Source organism: Thamnophis sirtalis, unplaced genomic scaffold (genome assembly GCF_051295495.1).
Source record: "Thamnophis sirtalis isolate CommonGarterSnake01/CBP01778 unplaced genomic scaffold, rThaSir2_p1.2 scaffold_2, whole genome shotgun sequence".
NCBI lineage: Eukaryota > Metazoa > Chordata > Lepidosauria > Squamata > Natricidae > Thamnophis > Thamnophis sirtalis.
In genome coordinates this window covers 67,336,271-67,356,184 of record NW_028261382.1, presented here as the reverse complement: position 1 = coordinate 67,356,184, position 19,914 = coordinate 67,336,271, and the positions used below count along the sequence as shown (strand labels likewise).

At 42.5% G+C, this 19,914-nt stretch overlaps 2 protein-coding genes across 2 annotated transcripts in view; one reads left to right on the top strand and one right to left on the bottom strand.

The window, feature by feature from the left end:
* Nucleotides 1-6,130: 6,130 nt before the first annotated feature.
* On the top strand, nt 6,131-12,848 carry POP5 (POP5 ribonuclease P/MRP subunit). Its single transcript, XM_087705869.1, has 5 exons — nt 6,131-6,227; nt 7,448-7,590; nt 8,035-8,184; nt 9,344-9,427; nt 10,914-12,848. Exons 1-5 carry the CDS (start codon nt 6,208-6,210, stop codon nt 11,018-11,020), a joined length of 504 nt encoding a protein of 167 aa, XP_087561995.1. The 5' UTR covers nt 6,131-6,207; the 3' UTR covers nt 11,021-12,848.
* A 904-nt stretch (nt 12,849-13,752) lies between these two features.
* Nucleotides 13,753-19,914, bottom strand: part of RNF10 (ring finger protein 10) — a 35,765-nt gene continuing 29,603 nt past the window's right edge. Inside the window, exons 12-17 of the mRNA XM_087705868.1 lie at nt 19,254-19,355; nt 18,591-18,728; nt 17,904-18,001; nt 17,608-17,668; nt 16,765-16,926; nt 13,753-14,701 (exon numbers count right to left, since the gene is read on the bottom strand). Of these exons, the coding sequence (XP_087561994.1) occupies nt 14,628-14,701; nt 16,765-16,926; nt 17,608-17,668; nt 17,904-18,001; nt 18,591-18,728; nt 19,254-19,355 (635 nt within the window). The 3' untranslated portion in view covers nt 13,753-14,627. The remainder of the gene's footprint in view (nt 14,702-16,764; nt 16,927-17,607; nt 17,669-17,903; nt 18,002-18,590; nt 18,729-19,253; nt 19,356-19,914) is intronic.

Sequence of the window (19,914 nt, the reverse complement as noted above, 5' to 3'; positions counted from 1 at the left end):
AATGAACTCTGAGCATATGTTAAACCCCAAGAGGCTTGGAAGGAAAAAACAGTTAGAGGAGTTGGATACCGATAGCCTGAAATACAATAACTGAAGGGATATCATGCAGAAGATTGGGCAGAAGACACGTCAAGATAGCAAGGATTTAAATTGCAAGAAAGCAGATTTGGGCTGGGAACCAATAAGAACTTCTACATCGATCCTCCCATGTTTGTGTTTTAAAAGACCACAGAATCTCCTCCGCCGTTGATTCTTGGGCAAAACAGCTTTCATTCTTCCAATGGAAAGTTCCTCACAAGATCAAAAGCCCCTCTTCAATCTACGTCTTCTCTCCACTCCATTAATTATTATAAAATGCTCCTTCTACCATATTGATAGTATCATTAACACTCTCTTTAGTTTGGACAAAGTTTGTTGGTCTAGAATGCTTGGGGAGGGGGGATCGTTTACCCAGAGCCATCAGGATGGTTCTCCTTCCAGAATTCCCAGAGATGCTGAAGCCCCGTTTTCCCCACTGAGCCCCAGGGACCCATGTCCTCTCTCACCTGTACTTATTTACTTATTGATAGAGTAGAATTCTTTATAGGCCAAGTGTGATTGGACACGAAAGGAATTTGTCTCTGGTGCATAAGCTCTCAGTGAACAGAGGTACAAACAAAAGTGATGGAAACAAGTTGTTAAATTTACATCTTCTCCATCTCACTATCAAGCGACTCTGGGCAGCTTGCAATATTTTGTCTTTGTCCATGATCCAGCTGTTAGGTGATATGCACTCAATATACTCTTATGCTAGAGACTATGGACAATAAAAGGCTACAGGTGGTCCTCGACTTACAAAAGTTCATTTAATGATAATTCAAAGTTACAATGGCACTGAAAAAGGTGACTCGTGACCATTTTTCACACTTGTGACCATTGCAAGCATCTCCACAATCATATGAGCTAAATTCAGACACTTGCCAACTGACTCATAATTATGACAATTGCAGTGTCTGGGGGTCGCGTGATCCCTTTTTTGCAATCTTCTGACAAGCAAAGTCAATGGGGAAGCCAGATTCACTTAACAACCATATTGCCAACTTAACTGCAGAGATCCACTTAACAACTGTGGCAAAAGAGGTCATAAAATGGGACAAAATTAACTCACTTAATAACAGAAATTTTGGACTCAATTTTCCTAGCTGGAAGAAATGAAAGAAGGCAATATTTATGGCAATATGTTTGTGCAATTTCCATAGGAGTGGCAGCTTCCCCGTAGTGTTTTCCCACTGAAAAACAAAGGAAAATGGGTTGTTTCATGCACTCTTTCTTCCGCCTTCCATGTCGCCCCTAATCAGACTCCTGAGCCAAAAATAGAAGCCCTTTGCTACTCCCTGGACCTGGCTCAGTGCATCCTTCCTATCCGATTACCCGGCCAAGCGCACTCAGGCAGACAGGGTACCAAAGCTTCAGCTGCATCGTTGTCAGATAAAAAAACACAACCTGTCTTCAGGGTTTCATAAGGCACAAGAAAGCATTGCATATCTGGAGAAGTGTCCCTGCAGCACAAAGCCCGTCAAGATCCTGAGCTGGGAGACTAACCATTCTCCGTGAGGGAATGTCCAGAATGCAACCAGATTAAACCCACATTAACCACAAAACCTAGAGCCAGGAAGGGAAAAGAGGGTTGAAACAGGAGTGCTGTGCTGAGACTCCAATTGATCAAAGGCTTACAAATCTGTTTACAGCTTGAATTCAATGGAATACTTTATTTGGCCAAATGTGATTGGACATACAAGGAATTTGCCTCCGATACAGGAGCTCTCAGCAAAGCAACAGAATAATAATACCAATAAAAGGAGGGAGTAAAGAAGATAATAAAAAGGATAAATAATATTACAGTCACACTGGGTTAATAGACGTTAGCATCACTGAGAGAATTAGGTGTTCAGCAGTGATGGCACCAGAGAAAAAACTGTCCCCGTTGTCTAATTGTTTTGGCATGCAATGCTCTAAAGTGCCATACAGAGGGAATGAGTTGGAACGGTTTATGTCCAGGATGTGAGGGGTCTGCAGGCAATCTTCTCAGTCCTCCTTCTGACCCACCCAAGTTACAGGCCTTCTATGGAAGACAGGCTGGTTGCAATTGTTCTTTCCGCAGTCTTAACTATCCATTGGAGTCTGTACCTGCCCTGTTGGATTGCTATACCAAACCAGGCAGTTAAAGAAATAGAAATGACAGACTTAATAATTCCTTGGTAAAACTGTATCAACAGCTCCTAAATTGATGCAGGAACAACACTCTTTGTTTTCCTTTTTAATGATGATTCTAATGTGACGCATCCATTTCAAATCCTGGAAGATTATAGCAATAGCAATAGCAGTTAGACTTATATACCGCTTCATAGGGCTTTCAGCCCTCTCTAAGCGGTTTACAGAGTCAGCATATCGCCCCCAACAACAATCCGGGTCCTCATTTTACCCACCTCGGAAGGATGGAAGGCTGAGTCAACCCTGAGCCTAGTGGGATTTGAACAGCCGAACTGCAGAATTGCAGTCAGCTGAAGTAGCCTGCAGTGCTGCATTTAACCACTGCGCCACCTCGGTTTGCATTATAGAATGCAAACACTTGAAAGACTCTATGGCTGATATTGTGCTGTCAAAAATAGTAAGAGGGGTTAAAACAGAAGGGCTCCTCTTAAATCCCATTCTTATCTCTACAATTTTAAACATGTTAAGCTCCAGATTGTTATAATTAAAAAAAGGAAAGGTGGTGACGACAATGGCAAAATTGAACCTTTGCCCATTTTTTATACGCCATCTCGACTTTTTGCCCTTGTACCATTGAGACACCGGAAGTGTTACCTGGCACACTTCACACAAGATCCTTTCAGCCCCCCAAAGTAGGGATCTGATTAGTTTATGGATTTGATGTTGGATACATTAACATACATGTTAAATAAGTAAAAGAGTACAATATATACATTGTCGTGGCTTGGGCTGCACCATGTTCTGGCATGGGAAGGTCCCTCATACAGGACCTAGTTGGGCAGTGAGGTCAAGTAGGCAAGGCGGCATCTGACATGCAAGAGTGCTTGTAGACAAGTAGGGTTTCCTTTGTTTTTGAAGGGCAGAGCTTTTTTGTAAAGTGCATTTACCTGTTTCCTTCTATAGAATTACAGGAAATTGCTTTCAATTGTTGGCAATCAGACTAGCAAATTTGGCAATGCAGTTGGAGGACACTCATAACCATAAAAAGGTTTTTTGGGAAGCAGTTATGTAAATTTCCTGCAACACAATGCAGAAGCTACAATTTGTGCCAAGTTTCTTAGAAAAGGAAGTGACATTTCAAGGAGATTGAAAGTAAAAGGGCAGTCATATTTTTCCATAAGTATTCACATCTTTTTATGAATATCCCAATCTACATTTTGTTGCATACTTATTGTACTGCCCATCACTCACCGAAATCTTCAAGCATGACAGTAGTTAGCTTTATTCACATTTAAGGGAATGTGCAAGAGATGCAACTTAATCCTACCTCCTTCCCATCTGAGGTCTGCATTACATCTGTTTTAGCCATTTCTACCTGACCTTGTCAAATCTGGGCTCTTCTGTTCGCTGGACATGTGGATTTTCTAACAAGGCATCAATGAAAAGGGCTGGTCTGTTTCTCTACAACAAGGTTGGACAGTCTCTGAAGGGGAAGGATGGCCCAACATGCTAAAAATATTCTACTCCTTTGACATTTCCAATATTTGAACAAGCCCACCTAGGTGAGGCTTGTTTGCAAGTGGCAGTGTAACATCCTTTGCACTCGTCATGTTTTCCTACAAGTGCTGGCAGGCCAAGATTTGAAGTGTAAATGAGTTTTCCAGTCAGTAGAAAATGGAACGGGGAAATGGAAAGCCACAGGATGTCACATTCATTCTATTCCTTTAATTTCTAGGGTGGATCTTATAGCAGTGGGGAATGCCAGCGCACCTAACCAGAGTCTCATTAGAAAATTTATCTTGTGTCACAAAAAAAGAACAGTTGAATAAATTATGGCTATATACACTCTGTGGTCAAAGAATCTTTGTGCTTGTTTTTTTTTTAACCTTTTGGCATTATGAATTGAAAACCCAAATTTTTTTGACATTTAATTAGAAAAAACATCAACTGAATCGATTGAGGTGCAATTCTACAGAAAGATCAATTAGAGAACCTTATTATTGTCAACCTTACTCTGCTTGTCCAGTACAGAGGTTTACAATAATATAAAGATAATGTCTCTTTCAGATCGAGCTTGACTTACTTCTTTTGAATTACATACTCCATTTTTTCTGCTTACGTAAGCACTCTAGATGGCTATTTAATTTTGAGGCACAATTGCCTCCTAATAACATGCACACTGCTGAAACATTAAAGGCACAAATTATTGTATTCAGTTTAATGCCATATTTAAGCACATTATTTTGTTCTGTTTAACATTAAAAGCAAAGGAATTCAGAAGGGCAGGAAATATTTCATTGCTTTTTCTTCTTGATTCCACTAAGAAAAGGGACAGCGTAGCATGATACTTCAGTGTTTCCAACTGCTTTTTCATACCTTAGCAGTATCAACTTTCTCCTCAAAGCCCCTTAATAGCAGTGCATCAACAAGCAAATCACATATGGTGAAGCTTGTGTCCACCTGCTTTGCCTTAGTCAGTGTCTTTCTTTTGGGCTGCTTGACCTTCCACTGCCATCAACTCAGCATTTTAGCTTTGATCCCTTGTCTTCACAAAATTCAGTATTTCTTTTAAATTAAAACAGGGCTTGCATGGCACTGTTTTTTCTCCAGAACTTTGAAGAGGGCAGTACAAGAAGTAAGGGCTGGAAGCTCATTAAAGAGAGATTCAACCTGGAAATAAGATAACCTTTAGTGTGACTTTCCTGTACAGAACACAACGGCACACATTAAAATGAAATTCCAATGTACGAGGAAGAACTGATCAGTTTCAGAAGTTGTAGGTGCTCCATCACTGAAGATTTTTAAAGAAGAGACTGGACAGTCATTCGTCCAGAAAGGAATACATTAGTTGGACTAGAAGACCTCCAAGGTCTCTTCCAGCCCAATTCATCATTGAGCACTTGTCTTTTCATATCATCCTCCGCCAACGGTAATGTCAACTTTTTTCTCTCTCTAGTGACACACATCCTCTCAAGAACCCCCAAATTATTCCCCACTGCCTTCTTCTGCCCTGTTTTTCCAACTTCATTCAGCCTGGGCTTTCCTGGTGGTCTCCCATCCAAGACGGATCCACTCTTAAATGTTATTTAGCGCTGCCACTCCACTGAAAGGGTTAAATTAAGCCAATCCCACATGGAAACACCACATCTACAAGGCAGGATGTGCCTTGGTTGCACCGCCTTCTTGGTGGGGATGATGGGTATTGTTATCCCAGCCATCCTCAGAAAGCTTTTCGTGTCCCCGGAATTATGCACTGGCGGGTTATGTATTGAGGTGACAATTGGCGTGTCGCTTGCAAACATCCCATTCTTTTATTCTCGTTTATTTACAAAAGTGAAACGCTGCCTCAGAAAACTCGAGCTTCAACGAAAGGAAAAATAAAAAATAAAAAAAATCCCAGAAAAGGCGGGAAAAAAGAGCCAGGCTTTTATAGGCTCCGCCTTTGCCTTTTCCCTGCCTCTCCCTCTCAAACAGCCAATGAGAGAGGTGCTAAGTTACTGACAGGGAAAATAAACCATTTGTGGGAGGGGGAAAAGGAAGGGAGGACCCATGACAGCCGCTGATTGGTCCACTGGAGAAAAAAAAACATTCCAAAGGCGAACGCGATAGAGAAGGCAAGGGTTCAAAAACATCTGCATATGACGTCAGAGGCGGGCCAATGGGAAGGCGAGTCTTCTCTGACGTAATTGGTCTTCCACCCCTTCGCCTTTTTGGTTGATAGGATACCTCAGAGAAACAAAAAGGAGAAGAGTCGTCCTCCGCCCCGGAAGTGCCCGTCCGGCTTTTGCCTAACCCAGAGGAAAAAACAAGTATAAATACCGATAGACACCTTTGTCAGCTTAGAAATCAAAGGGGATAAAAAAACAAGATTTCTCCAGTGACTTCCATTCAGAACGGCTGAGCAGGAGAAGGTAACCGTTTCTTTTCTTATCTCTGTGGGCAAGGTCGCTTCCGCGATAGAGACCCCGCGGGCTAGAGCGTACCGACCTTATCTCTTCTTCCGGACTGACTCGCGCTATGGTGCGGTTTAAGAACCGGTGAGGCTTCGGCGGGCGGCAGGGAGGGAGAGGTGGGCTTGGCGGTTCCCACGGGAGCTCGGAAAGCGCGACGGTGGCGACGCTTGGAGCCCTTGTCCGTCCGAAACAGCCGCTGCCTTCCCACGACACGCGGGCTAAGCGCGTGGTGCGAATAAATAGAATGAATGAGATGGAAAGGAATAAGGACGTATAAGGAATCAGTCCTGGAGATGGGGGCCGGCGTGGGGGGAGAGAAGAGAAACGGGGGATCTGGGTGCTTTGTTTAACCCAGGAATTGTGGATGGGGGGGGGGCTTTGGCCCCTTTATGACTTGTGGGCTTCAACCCTCAGAATTCCTGGGCTTGGGAATTCTGGAAGTCCATGCGTCATAAAAGGGCCCAGGTTCCCCACTCCCCTGATTGAACTGATTAATCCTGCTTGGAAAGTGCTTGTTCTTGGTGAAATCATCTGCAAAAGAGCTGAAGAAGCTTCTTAGATGAGAAGCGAAATGTCTTCAAAGAAAAACCAGAAAGTCCAGTTGCCTCTGGAAAAAGCACCTTTGGGACATCTGCAAAAGATTTTTGGAATTGAACTGGATGCATTGATAAATAAAGCGCATTTGGAAAACTTAAGATCACTTTTGTGAACAATATTTTGCTTCTAAGCTTTTAATTATGTGTATAGGGTTATGTGTAAAGAATAAGTTTGTATTTGATTTAGCCACTAAATTCTCTCACAAAGAGAATGAGTTCAAAACCTCAAAAAATTAAACCTCTGGTCTGGTGACCCACCCAGACCAGAAATTTTCTTTAGAGAAGCTTTTACTGTTGCAGAGCTCAGAGATCCTTTTGATTTAAAACAGAAATATTGCAGAGCTCAGAGATCCCTTTGATTTAATACAGAAATATTTCAAATAAATAACATTGCTTGCCAAATGAAGCCCTGGTTGACTGGCAACAGATTTTCAAGGTTCTGAATAATTCCTGTCCAACTCTACCTGACAAGGAGCTGGAGTTAATGCCACTGTCTGCAGCTGCCACCAACTCAGCTGTTAAAACATGTTTACATATGCTTATCAAATTCTGAAAAGAACAGTGCATAGGTGAGCCTAGGAAATCCTGCTCTTTGTCCCATCTGGAAGTTCTGAGTATTCTGCTCCCCAGTAGTGTAAAGCAGGTGGTGCACTATGGGTAGCTCTAAGAGTCCCTTCTTTGATCTTCTGCTCTGCTTTGCCTTTTGAGGTACTTCCTCTGCGAGATCATCTCTGAAGACCCTCGCTGTCGGCAGTTCATTGAGGAGCGCATAGTGCACAATACGGTGAAGAATGCAGTTGCAAGAATACATGGAGACTTTGGATTCGCCTGTTGCTCTATTGCTTTTTCAGGTGTGGTTTCCAAGGTTTTGCTAGTGCGCAATGCAGGTAGTCTTGACTAATGGCCATTACATTAAAGTCATAAATCATGATAGTAAAATGAGTCCTCCACCATGGTCATTGAGGGAATCCATTGTTTGCTATAGATCATTTTTGCTGAAGTTTTGGACAATGCTGGCTGGGGAATTCTAGTGGAACTCCACAAGTTGTCAAGTTTGAAAACTCTTGCTATAAATTAGGGGTCCTCAAACTTGGCAACTTTCAAGACTTCTGGACTTCAGCTCCCAGAATTCTCCAGCCAGCAGAGAATTCTGGGAGTTGAAGTCCACAAGTCTTAAAGTTGCCAAGTTTGAAGACCTCTGAATTAAAGGAAGCCACACTTTTTTTCCTGCAATGAGGGAAACTTCTGCATGCGTCTTATCTCACCCCTTCCCCTTCTCTGGTTTCTCTCTTCAGTAAAATACCTGAATGCCTACACCGGAGTGGTTCTCTTCTGTTGCCGGAAAGTTTTTTATCGGCTTTTGTGGTCGTCCCTTCCTTTTATTACTCACTTAGAAAATAGGAGCCAACACTGTCCCTGCTCTTTTAACACACTTCATGTTGGAGGTAAGCTTTCTCTTGTAAAAGTGTATTTTAAATACAGCATTTTAAAGGGCATTTAAAAAAAAACTTTGCTTTGTGCAATCTCTTAAGGGAAATAATCTGACTTATTGGTGCCATGTTCATCTTTGCCAGAAATGGAATCATTCAAAGTCTGGGTATTTTTAAATAAATTTTAAATAAAAAATAAAAATCTATACAATTTACAGTAATAGCACAAATAAATACCGTGTTACAATTTCAAAAGCAGAAGGTTGAAATGAAAAATAAAAGAAAGGTTGGTATAGTTGTTAAGGGCATAGCAGTAGAAATTGGGAGGAAGGTAGCTTTAGTTCCGCTTTAGGCACAAAGCCACGTGGATGATTTTGGGCCTCTCTCTCACACACACAGACCAGGAAAAGGACAAAGCAAACCAATAAAGCTGCAAAGAGCCTCTGGAAATCAGACAAGTAATGGGGAAAAGTTAAGTTTCCCAACATTGCCTCCTTAGATGTAGCTATCAGGGATGGGAGGCAACTCAAAATGATTATATGATCTGGAATATTAAATCAATATCAATAAATTTTTCCATTGGCACAAATTGTGTAGTTGGGGTACATCCAGAAATCGTGCTAGAAGCAGTTCAGAAAATTTATTTTCTCTTGCCACCAATATTGGGTAACAGTTATGTGTACATAGTTTAGGCAACAAACCAGTCATTCAATTTCTTCACAACCAGTGGATCAACATTTTGTTGATCTGAAAATAGAGAATCCTGTTTTTGAAAGAAAACACTAGTTTCAATTTCTGGATTTCATATATAGTAAATAACAGTATTTAAGTCACCAAATGGTAGCAGAGATAGAGAGCAGTAGTGTTTTATTGTCCTTTAGTGGTTGTGTGGATTTTTGCAGCACAGATATTGTAGTAGTAGTATAGCCTTTATTGTCATTGTACATCATGTATACAACAAAATTGTAGCCTGATCTTGAAGGAAGTGTGCACAAATTGTAAAGGTTACACGAAGAGCTTTAATATAGTCTTTGTTTCTTGCATATCTGTCAAAAATGGACAATGAGAATGTTTCATTGTGGTTTGCTCGGTTAAAAATCCATTACTCTGAACATTTAGGCTGCAAGTATTTCCTTGCCTGCAGAATCCTAGTGTCTTCCTTCTCTGTTTCTAGCAACAATACGAACCTGTCAGAAATTCATCATTCAGTACAACAGGAACCAGCTCCTGCTGCTGTTACGGAACTGTACCAGTGAAGGTAATTAATCCTAATCTGGAATGTTGGCATGTCTCTGAGCAAAGTGCAGCCTCTAACTTAGAATGGAATAACAGAGTTGGAAGGGACCTTGGAGGTCTTCTAGTCCAACCAACTACTTCAGCAGGAGACCCAATACCACTGGGACAAATGACTGTCCAATCTCTTCTCAAAAACCTCCAGTGATGGAGTGCCTACAATTTAACCTTCCTTTAAAAAAATTTATCTGAATCCCAAGTAAGAACTATAAGCTTTCAAATAAAATAAAAAATGAGGAATGAGGCAGTGGCAGGCCATAGCTTGATAAATCAGTTCTTTATAGCTGCATTATTGGTAGTGGTTGCATTTTCAAAAAAATATGAACTGCAGCCTCCAACCCAGGAGTTATACAGATTCCTGTAAGAGGAATCTTTGTATCTTACAAATCCTTGTAAGTCTTCTAGTGTTTCTCAACCTTGGCAACCTGAGGATATGCAGACTTCAATTCCCAGAATTCCCCTGCCCGTTTGGTTGGTGGAGGGATTCTGGGAGTTGAAGTCCATATATATCCTCAAGTTGCCAAGTTTGAGAACCCTTATCCTAGCTAGTCAGATCAGAATGCCTTGCAAAGAGATTGAATCTAACATTACTAAGCACTTTAATTAATTATCTAATTACGAAGCACTGGGGCTCCATTGGCCTTTTTCCTCTCCCCTCCCCTTATTTTGGCTACTTTGTCCAAGCAGGACAGTTTATTCATTTTTCTTTAAAATCCCCTGTATACTTTATGTAAAAATTGAATATCACTATCCTGGCAGTAGGGGATGTAGTGGCTCAGTGGCTAAGAAGCTGAGCTTTCAATCAGAAGATCAGCAGTTTGAATCCCTAGTGCCGCGTAACCGAGTGAGCTCCCGTTACTTGTCCCAGCTTCTGCCAACCCAGCAGTTCGAAAGCATGAAAAAATGCAAGTAGAAAAATAGGAGCCACCTTTGGTGGGAAGGGAACCTTTACCTTTACCTATCCTGGCAGTACTGAAAACCTATAGAGAATGAAAGTTTCCTCGAAATTGTTTCTTCTCATTTCTAATTCCTAGTGCTCAAAAAGTTAAAACTGGATTGTGTGTGAATGGTCAAAGGTGTTTGGTTTGTTGCTCCAGACACTTGAACTCTAGACCAACAGGGTTAAGACAATCAAGAAAGCCATCCATTGGGCAGGGAATTATGAGTGCTGCAGTCCAAGGTGGGGGAAGGAATGCCACAGGAGTATTTCTCAGCCTTGGTAACTTTAAAACTTCAACCTCCAGAGTTCCTCAGCCAGCAGAGTTCTTGAGTGGCTGGGGAATTCTGGGAATTGAAGTCCACAAGGCTAGAAGTGGCCAGAATGGAGAAATATTACTGTAGAGACATTCCGTTGCCATGAGGTCAACTAAATAAGGGCCACTGGAAGATGGCGAGGCCTTTACTGACATGTCAATGAGGGCGTCTTGCAAATTCCTTTCTCGTTTTACCAGCCGATATAGAAGCCATCCAGAAGTCGGTCCAGAGCTGTGTGCTTGTGGGAGTGGAGCGGTTTCGGAGTGAAGAGGAAGAGAGTGAGGAGAATCTGGAGATGGACTGAATTACATCGCCCCTGAAGTGCTTTAGGCAAGGAGTGCTTCTCAAGGGCAATATACACAGAGTTTTACACCTCTGTGTTTATAAAACTAGCTGAAGCTGTGTGTATTGTACCAGTTTTCCCCCCACAGGTCTCTGCTCCTCTTTGCTCAAAGACAGAGGAGGGGAGGGAAGCTTTTGACTCCTAGGAAATCCACACGGGCTGGAGACTGGGTGGAATTCATGGGGTCATCCTTCTGCCTCCTCGGTGCAGCACATAGAAGTGTTATTTCCAGAGGAGCGAACTGGAGGTTGTTTTCTAAGCATGGATTTAGTGTATTTGCTGGAAAACTTAAGACCATGAATGCACAGAGACAGCCCAACAGTGGGATCACTAGTGGATTTGCAGAGTGCAGTTAGCAAGTGCTGCAACTATACTATAAATCTTTATTACGGTCAAAGACCAGCAATACACATTACTTTTTACAATATGTTAAAAAGTACTGACATTAAAATATAATTAAAAAGTATTGATGTTAAAAGTGGATAATAATATACATGGTCTCAAATTGTTCGAGTCACTCCCTGGTTTACCTGGGTGCAAATCCGATAAGTATGGGAGTAAACACAATGGTCCAGAAATTTGTTAGAGATCTGTCCAGATAATTGGTACAAGATGACAACTATACTTCTGTAACCAATTTTTTTCTTGTGGACATTGGAGCAACACAGAACTTTGCCACTGCATACATGGTAGCCGGATTTGTGTCCTGGAGGAAAAAGCCTAGATAAAAATTGTCTGTCCTCCCTGGCAATCTAATAAGGGGAGTATATGTGCAGACCTACAAACTCTGTATAGCTAACAGTGTAATAGAACATGTAAGATATCTTCCACTTCTCCTTTATCACATATACAAACCCGTTCTGCTATTGGTGTTCTCTTATAACTGCCCTGGAGGAGTGCTGAAGGAAGATAGTTAAATCTGGCTCTGAAGAAAGCTATTCTTTGTTTTGGGAAGATCAGGTCATTTAGATATCTTGCTGATTCCCACACACCCTGTTTGATTCTGTCCCTACTGTGGAGAGGCAACCTATTTAGTTCTTCTTGGAACTCCATGTCCTTCATTCTATTGATTACTACTAGCTTTGCTTGATCAAAGCCTAGAGACATTAAGCATACCGGTGAGAGCCCATAAGAGCCCAGCTTGTGATCAATTGCCTGTTTCCAGAGGGAGGGGAAGTTGTCAGTCAACACTAGTGGGGACAGTCCCACTGGAAAGAAATGCATTTTAAGACAATGAATGATCATCTTCCAAGCTCTTAACCTGAATTTGAGGCATGCCTGTCTCAATTCTTAACTGGGCATTTGGAGTTCCTTTGGGTGCAGCTAAGATGGCTCGCAGGAATTTGGTTTGTATGGTTTCTAGCAAGTCTTTCTTTGCAAGGATTCCTGTTTGTGCCCCATATAGAATTTGTGCCAATGTTTTGGCCTCTAAAAGTGCAAGTGCTGCAAAGATAGCAGTTGGCAGCACTCAATTGCCTACGGAGCAGGCAAAATGGAGCCCCTCCTTCTCAGATAGGAACAGCAAAACAATACCCATGGAAAATCCTGGTGGACAAGCAGTAGCACACCCATAAGATGCTTGTTTGGGATGGAACAAGCAAGAGTGAACAAGGTTTGAATTTGGAAGATGCATGTTCTGTACATTTTCCTTTTTTTATACCACAATTTTATAACTGTAGGTGGGTTTATTACTTTGAGGGCATACTATACACGAAAACTTTAATTCTTTGTATAATACATTTCTAAGAGGCTAAACAATGAAATAAAAAATTGAAATTTTATGAAAATTTTCAATGGATGGTAAACCATCCAGACTCAGTATTAGATGGAATTCAAATGTGCATCCATCCATCCATCCATCCATCCATCCATGAGATAAACAATTCCTTTCCTCTGTTTATTTACTCTGTATTTGAGTAATACATGACTCATACTTGAACCAGTGTTTCAATTCTACCTTCAACTGTACTGTTCTGGTTTTCAAAGGAAGACTAGCAAAGTTAATTGGGGAAGCCAGATTTACTTAAATGCATGATTCACTGAATGACGTGACTCGCTTAACAATTGTGGTCATTATTTATTAAACTTCTATGCTGTTCATCTCATCCAGAGGTGGCTCTAGACAGAGTTTAATCAATAAAAACAAAATAAAACATTAAAACAACATTAACACTAATATTGATTTTAAAATTGCAAAGATAGGAAAGGAGCAAGATACACATTGAGGGTAGGTGGGGTTTTAGCTTAATAACCAGAATAAAACTGGTTATAAAATTAGATCCAATCACCTGATGACTCACTTAACAACCCTACTGCTTTGTGACTGAAATTCTGGTCCCAATTGTGGTCAAGTCAAGGAGTTCTACAAGCCCTGCGCATACCAAGGGAATATTCTCCTCCATGAGGAACTTCTAGTGTCTTTCAGGGATGACTTAAGAAAGTCTATTTCACGCATCTACTAAAATGAAGTGATCATACAGAGATCATTGGTTTATTAATTTTAAGTTCCTGCATGATGTATTACTGGTTTGGTCTCCAACGGTTAGCAAAGCCACAACTTCCTGTTCTGGAAGATCTGCTGCATGTTTTTGACCTGGGTAATGCCTGTTCATAATGAAGCAAGTTGATTCCAAGTGAGAGTGACTCTATCAAAATATAATTGGCGGGGAAAAAACACCCTGCAGAAATACCAATTGTTGTGCATATGGTTTATTGCAACTATTTACCTTTGCTGGTATATTACATCAAACTTCATTGTGGTCAATGGAAATGACACTTTAGTACTAATTACTTTCAGATCAAGCCAAAAAGCAGTGCAGAATGAGAGATTTTCTCCAACAGAAGAAAAGAAAGTGGGAAAAGAACACATATCCTCCTATATAACTGGAATCTAGGCACCCAGCAAATGCCAGGCTCTCTGGGCTGCCCCTTCTGGGCAAAGGGAAATGCTGCTCCCCATTCCTCCCTTCCCCAGCAATTAGCACCTTCACCCCAAAAGCAGCCACTGCACACAGTCTGACCATGGTAGATCTCTTCCAACAGAACCTCTGCAAACCCTGGTCTTACAAAGGAGAGCATCGGGAGGGAGGAACTGAGCTACATGCACCACAACCTACTGCTCTTCCAAGTGCTAATTAAGTGGGCACAGCCATTGGTAAGGGTCTCTATCGGCTGGTGTCTTCCCTATGTCCAAAGGGTGAGCAGCAGCCCCCTGGTTGTGCTTAACTCACTGCAGCCTCAGGCTGATCGCATTCAACCTCTCTCCGAATGGCAAAAGCAGCTGTGCACCCTCCACTCTGAGGTTGTACTTCTACAGCCCAATGGCAAGCCAGGTCAACAAGAGTCAGCCTGGCCTAACACACATCCTTTTGGATGTGTGTGTGTTGCAATATTTCAGTTTGGTATCAGCAAGCAAACAACATATGCCCATTTTTAATCACCCCTAGCCCTTCCCTCCCTGCTTCCCCGAAATAGATCGTGTTCGAACTAAAATAATTTATCTATAGCAGCAAAAACACAAAAGCAAACCCAATAAATCGAAAGGAGTAGGAGAAGCCTATTGATAAAATCACTTGGTGTGAACCACGGAAGTGCTGAAGAGCAGCTTCTGCTTCTGCTTCTTTTTCTTGCCTCGTTTCTCCTCTGCAAAAGGAAAACACCCATCAGGGCCTTTCAAGGCAACTTTCATTGGAGCCTGGATGGCTCATCTATTGGCCAGGAGATGGGAGTCCTGAGGGATCGCCACTCAAGTCTGGCAGCCATTCTGACGGATTCCCCTCCTGCCCCCAAGCCAACATTCCTAGGCAAAGGAGCTGCAACTCCTGTGATATCTGCCTACTGCAGGTTACATAAAGGTCTCCATTCTATTTTGCTAAAAAGTACAGCCTGCCTGTTGTACAGAGGTGGCCAAAATTGTGGAAACCTTTTGGGAAAAGTGTCTTTTCTAAAACTAGCTAATAACCCCATTTTGTTTTCAGTAGTACCATAAAATTATATATCAATGGAAAGATAATTTAATTAAAATGCAATGCAATAACTTTTATGAAGGATTTGCTATTAGAATAGCAGTTACAGAGAAGAAAAGTGAAATGAGATATACAAAAATGATCACCATAGAAAAAATGAGATGTACAAAAATTATCATGTCAGTTAATACTTAGTTGAGTAACCTTTAGCATGAATTATGGCCTTACAACGTCTTCCCATGGAGTGAACCAGGACTTTTAGTTCTTCGACTGTTATGTGAAACCAAGATTGAATGATTGCTTCTATTAACTGGGTTTTATTGCTGGGTCGCTTCTGACTAACAAGTTTCTTTAATCGGTTCCATAGATTTTCAATTGGATTAACATCTGGGCTATTCCCAGGCCATTCCAGCAATGAAATACGATTATCGTGAAACTCTTCCCAAAAGTGGTGTTATTAGCTATCAAACCTCAAAAATACACATTTCCCAAAAGGTTACACAATTTTGGCCACTACTGTAAGTACCTCTAGGACGGGGGTGTCAAACTCAAGGCCCATGGGCCAGATTCAGCCCGCAGGGTTCTTAGATCTGGCCCATGGGGCTGGCCTGGAAATAGCGAAGGACCAGCCCAAGGTGCCTCTGCTAGCCAAAATGGGGCACCAGGGAGCCACACACAGCTTCAACATGCCCCATTTTTTGCCTGGATGGCCTCCTGCAGCACTCTGGCAGCCAAAACGTTTTGGCTAGCAGAAGGTTATCAAAACTAAAAACAAAACAAAAGAGAAATGTTTCCTATTTTGCATTTGAGTATGCAAGAAGAGGCAGGAAAGGAGAAAAGGAAAGAGAAAAGAGAAAGAAGAAAAGATGGAAAGAGAGCAAGGAAGGAAAAATAAGGAAAGAGGGGAAGAAGAAAGGAAAATGAAGAGGGAAGGAAGGAGATGAGAGAGGGTCTCAGGGAAATCCTGCCTTAGCACTTGGCCACCACAGGTGCCCCCAACATGAGTGATGTCAAACTGGCCATGCCTACCCCAGCCCCCCCTAACTCCCGAAGTCAAACATAACCCTGATGCAGCCCTCAATGAAATCGAGTTTGACACCCCTGGTCTAGGATCTGCTCTTGCTAGCAGGAATGTAAATTTGGCTAAATATTATTTCCTGGCCCAATTATTTTATTATTTATTAAATTTATTATGCAGCCCAAGGCAGCTTACAATTTACGATCTCAACGAGACTAGTGTAAGCTGGCATTGTCACATCATCCTAAAAAGTCTGTGACTTGTACACTGTACAGGTAACCCTCAACTTACAAAAGTTACAACGGCACTCAAAAAAGGGACATGACTATTTTTCACACTTGAGACCATTTCAACACCCCCCAGGGTCATGTGATCAAAATCCAGGCATTTGGCAACGGATTCTTATTTATGATGGTCGTAGTGTCCTGAGGTCACGTGATCCCCTTTTGCAACAAGCAAAGTCAATGGGGAAACCAGTCATTTAACAATCCTAACTTAACACCTGCAGTGATTCACTTAACCATTGTGGGAAGGAAAGTTGTAAAATGGAGCAAAACTCATGTAACAGAAAATCTGGGCTCAGTTGTGGGGAAACTGGGGAAACTTAAGACAGGCATGACCACGATGGGACAAATGTCCTGGGATGACTAGAGGAACAGGGAGCCCAGCTGCCCCTGCATTCTGCATGGAATTGAGGAATAATGTCCTCTTCTTTCACTTACCTAGGAGGTGGTCAGACGTGGACGGTTTGTCCAGTTTGAGGAAAGCCGCCTCAATAGCTTTGCTGAATGAGTTCTGGAAACTAGGCACAGGCACACGGTCTGAGTTATCGCTCTCCGCATCGCTGTCTCCTGGAGCCGGAGGTGCCACAGTGGGGGTCTCGTCTGAAAAATGCTGCTTTGAGATTCCTGGAAAGGCTAAACGGGCCTCACGAGGAATTCATGACTATAGAGCTCTTCTCCAGTGGTTCTCCATTTCTCAGGAAAAGATTGGAGGTCTTTCGCCTTCCAGGTTGCTCAGAGGTTAATAAAATTTACAACTCTTTGGAATGTTTCAGTAGTGTTTTATGGCTTGCCTTGATTCATTTTACTTTCCATCTTATTGATAGAAAGGTAGGATTATCAACAGAGACTGTCACTGCACACTTATTTAGAAAGGACTACTTTAGAAAACTTTGTAGTCTACTTTACTTTGGCCACCTAATGAGTAGGAAGGACTCACTGGAGAAGAGCCTAATGCTGGGAAAGATTGAGGGCAAAAGAAAAAAGGGACAACAGAGAATGAGATGGCTGGATGGAGTCACCAAAGCAGTTGGCGTGAGCTTGAATGGATTCTGGAGGATGGTAGAAGATAGGAAGGCCTAGAGGAACGTTGTCCATGGGGTCACGATGGTTCGGACACGACTTCATAACTAACAACAACTTTAGAAAACTGCTGACTATAAAAAGCAGCTCCTGCACCTAGTTAGTGATGAAACATTTGCAAGCAAACCAGCCAACAACCTCAGAGAGAGAGACACCAAGGACTCACAGAAAGGCCTCGCCCAACAGAATAGCCCTGCTTACCTTTCTTCTTTGGCTGAGAACTATTCCATAATTCTGGTTTGGCTTTTCCAGCCCTCAGCATCTGAAAAGATGCAAGATGGACTCAGAAACCCAAGTATTCACCTCACATGCTGATTTTTACTGATTTGGGAATCAAGCTGGATCAACTGATTCCCAAGCAATTACCAATAAAGCTGCTTGAGATAAATGAGAAAGGGAACTGCAATTTCTACAATTCAGATTTACTCAACAGTGTGGACTCAACTTCTGCTCTCCATAAAATGAGAAGAGAAGGTCTTGCAAGCAGCCACACGCACCTGGGCAAATGAGGGGAAAGCAGAGTCCTCCTCCAGACTTCCAATCAGGAATGGGGGGCTGCCAAGGCTGGACGATGACAGTGGAGTCAACAAGGACTCTGGAAGACAAAAAAGGGCAAATGTTGAGTAGAACATTACTACTAAATAAAGTAGTAAAGAGGCAGGGAATATAAGTTACAGACTTCTGATACTGTGCCTCCCAAATTCCAACTTTTATTACTACATTAACCATCCTGTGGTTTTTCAGATGTGGGCATCCTGTAATTCAGGGGTCTCCAACTTTGGCAACTTTAAGCCTGGCAGATTTCAACTCCACCGTGCTTAAAGTTGCCAAGTTGGAGACCCCTGCTGTAATTGATTTTCATTCCTCTTTGAGCTCCAGCTTGCAAATTTCTGCTGCTTTGCCTTTGAAAGCACCTGGCAGGCCTGCAGATGCATTGGGGTCTCCTTGGGCTGAGTTAGTTATTATGCAAATGTTAAGTGTCGCCACCAACTGGTGGAGGAAATAGAACTACATCAGCCTTTACAGAGCCAGGGCAAAGTTTAAGCTGCGTGGACTTCAACTCCCAGCATTGCCTGGCTGGGGAATTCTGGAAGTTGAAGTCCGCTCATCCTTAAAGTTGCCAAGGTCAAGAAATGCTGCTTTAGAAGATGCTGTGGATGGCTGCAGTTGCTCTGGCTGCTTACCTGACTGAGAAGTGGGACTTCCTCCAACACCAGGTGGTAGCAGGTGGCTTTGGTTCTCAGGGCCATCAGGTTCTCCTGAGCAAGCGCTGAAGGCTGGAAACTGCTGCAGGTTCTCTAACGCAATCCGAACCTCTGGATCTAGACGTAAAAGCAGAGGTCCTACTTCCATAACAAACGCTAAACAGTTTTCTATTCAGGTACACTGGTCAACTGAAGCCAGGGACCTTCCTTTGCTTCCCAGGATCTTCAACAGCACTGCGGCTTCACTGCTTGAAACAGGTGTCTTCAGTTTCTGCATTTGGTGGGCAAACTTTGCCAAAGTACAGTGTCAACGATCCCTTAACATGGGCTTTGCTTCCCATCTCTGCCAAACTAGGCCTAGACTTGTGCCTTTCCCCCTTCCATTCAATTATGTCTGGGTCTCAGAGGCTGCCTGGACAAGTCCCTGCAGTTTCCTTGGCAAAGTTTTTCAGAAGTGGCTTGCTATCGCCTCTTTCCTAGGGCGGAGAGAATGTGCTAGACTCTTGGCTTTGTGCCCAAGGCAGGATTAGAACATGACGTAGCCGGATGCCTTCATTACTACGCCAAACTGACTCGCTATATGCCTGCATACTGGGTGATAAAAGACACACAGGGTGAGCTGTGCCCAGGAGTGCCACTCACATTTGCCCTGCTTCTTGTTTTCCTCCATCTCAATTCTGCGTTCCCAACGCCGTTCATCGCGTGCTTTCTTCTGTCTGAGCCGCTTTCGTTTCTCAATGTCATCTAAGTTGAAAGAGAGCCTTGGTGAGATGGGCTACTGCAGGCAACCAAATCCCTGCTATGCCAGCCTTTCAGGGAACTGGGTGACAGGTCCTCTCCCCATCCCTCAGAAGCCCAATTCAGTACTTCAGCTTTCACTGACTTCCAAAGTCATTCATGACCATGGATCCAATGTCTCATTTCCAAATTTAACACTTCCATTAACTGCCTCTCTTTTTTCAACTCAAATACTAGATTTTTCTAAACAGAACAATTGTTTTTCCTCACTAGTTTAATTTAAAAATGAGAGGATACTTTGTCTAAGCTGTTTTAAGTAGTCTTTCTTGTGGGTAACGTAAGTTGGAACTTGAAAGTAAAGCTGTTGACTAAAGTTGCTGACCCCGTCCCTGAGGATTTCACAGCCACATCCATCAAGCTTTCTTGGGGAACAAGAGGAAAGCACCTGGGCCTTTTCTCTCCTGCCCGAGAACAGCCTCCAGCTACAGGATTCTTAGCGATCTTCCAACTAAAAACTAAGTATGGCTCAATGCTGAGCTCCGGCAAGATTTGTCAGGCACTGCCA

Coding starts and splice junctions, on each gene's coding strand:
- POP5 (XM_087705869.1), top strand. CDS start 6,208: ATGGTGCGGTTTAAGAACCG. Junction 8,185..9,343: donor TAACACACTTCATGTTGGAG/GTAAGCTTTCTC, acceptor CTCTGTTTCTAG/CAACAATACGAACCTGTCAG. Junction 9,428..10,913: donor ACGGAACTGTACCAGTGAAG/GTAATTAATCCT, acceptor TCGTTTTACCAG/CCGATATAGAAGCCATCCAG.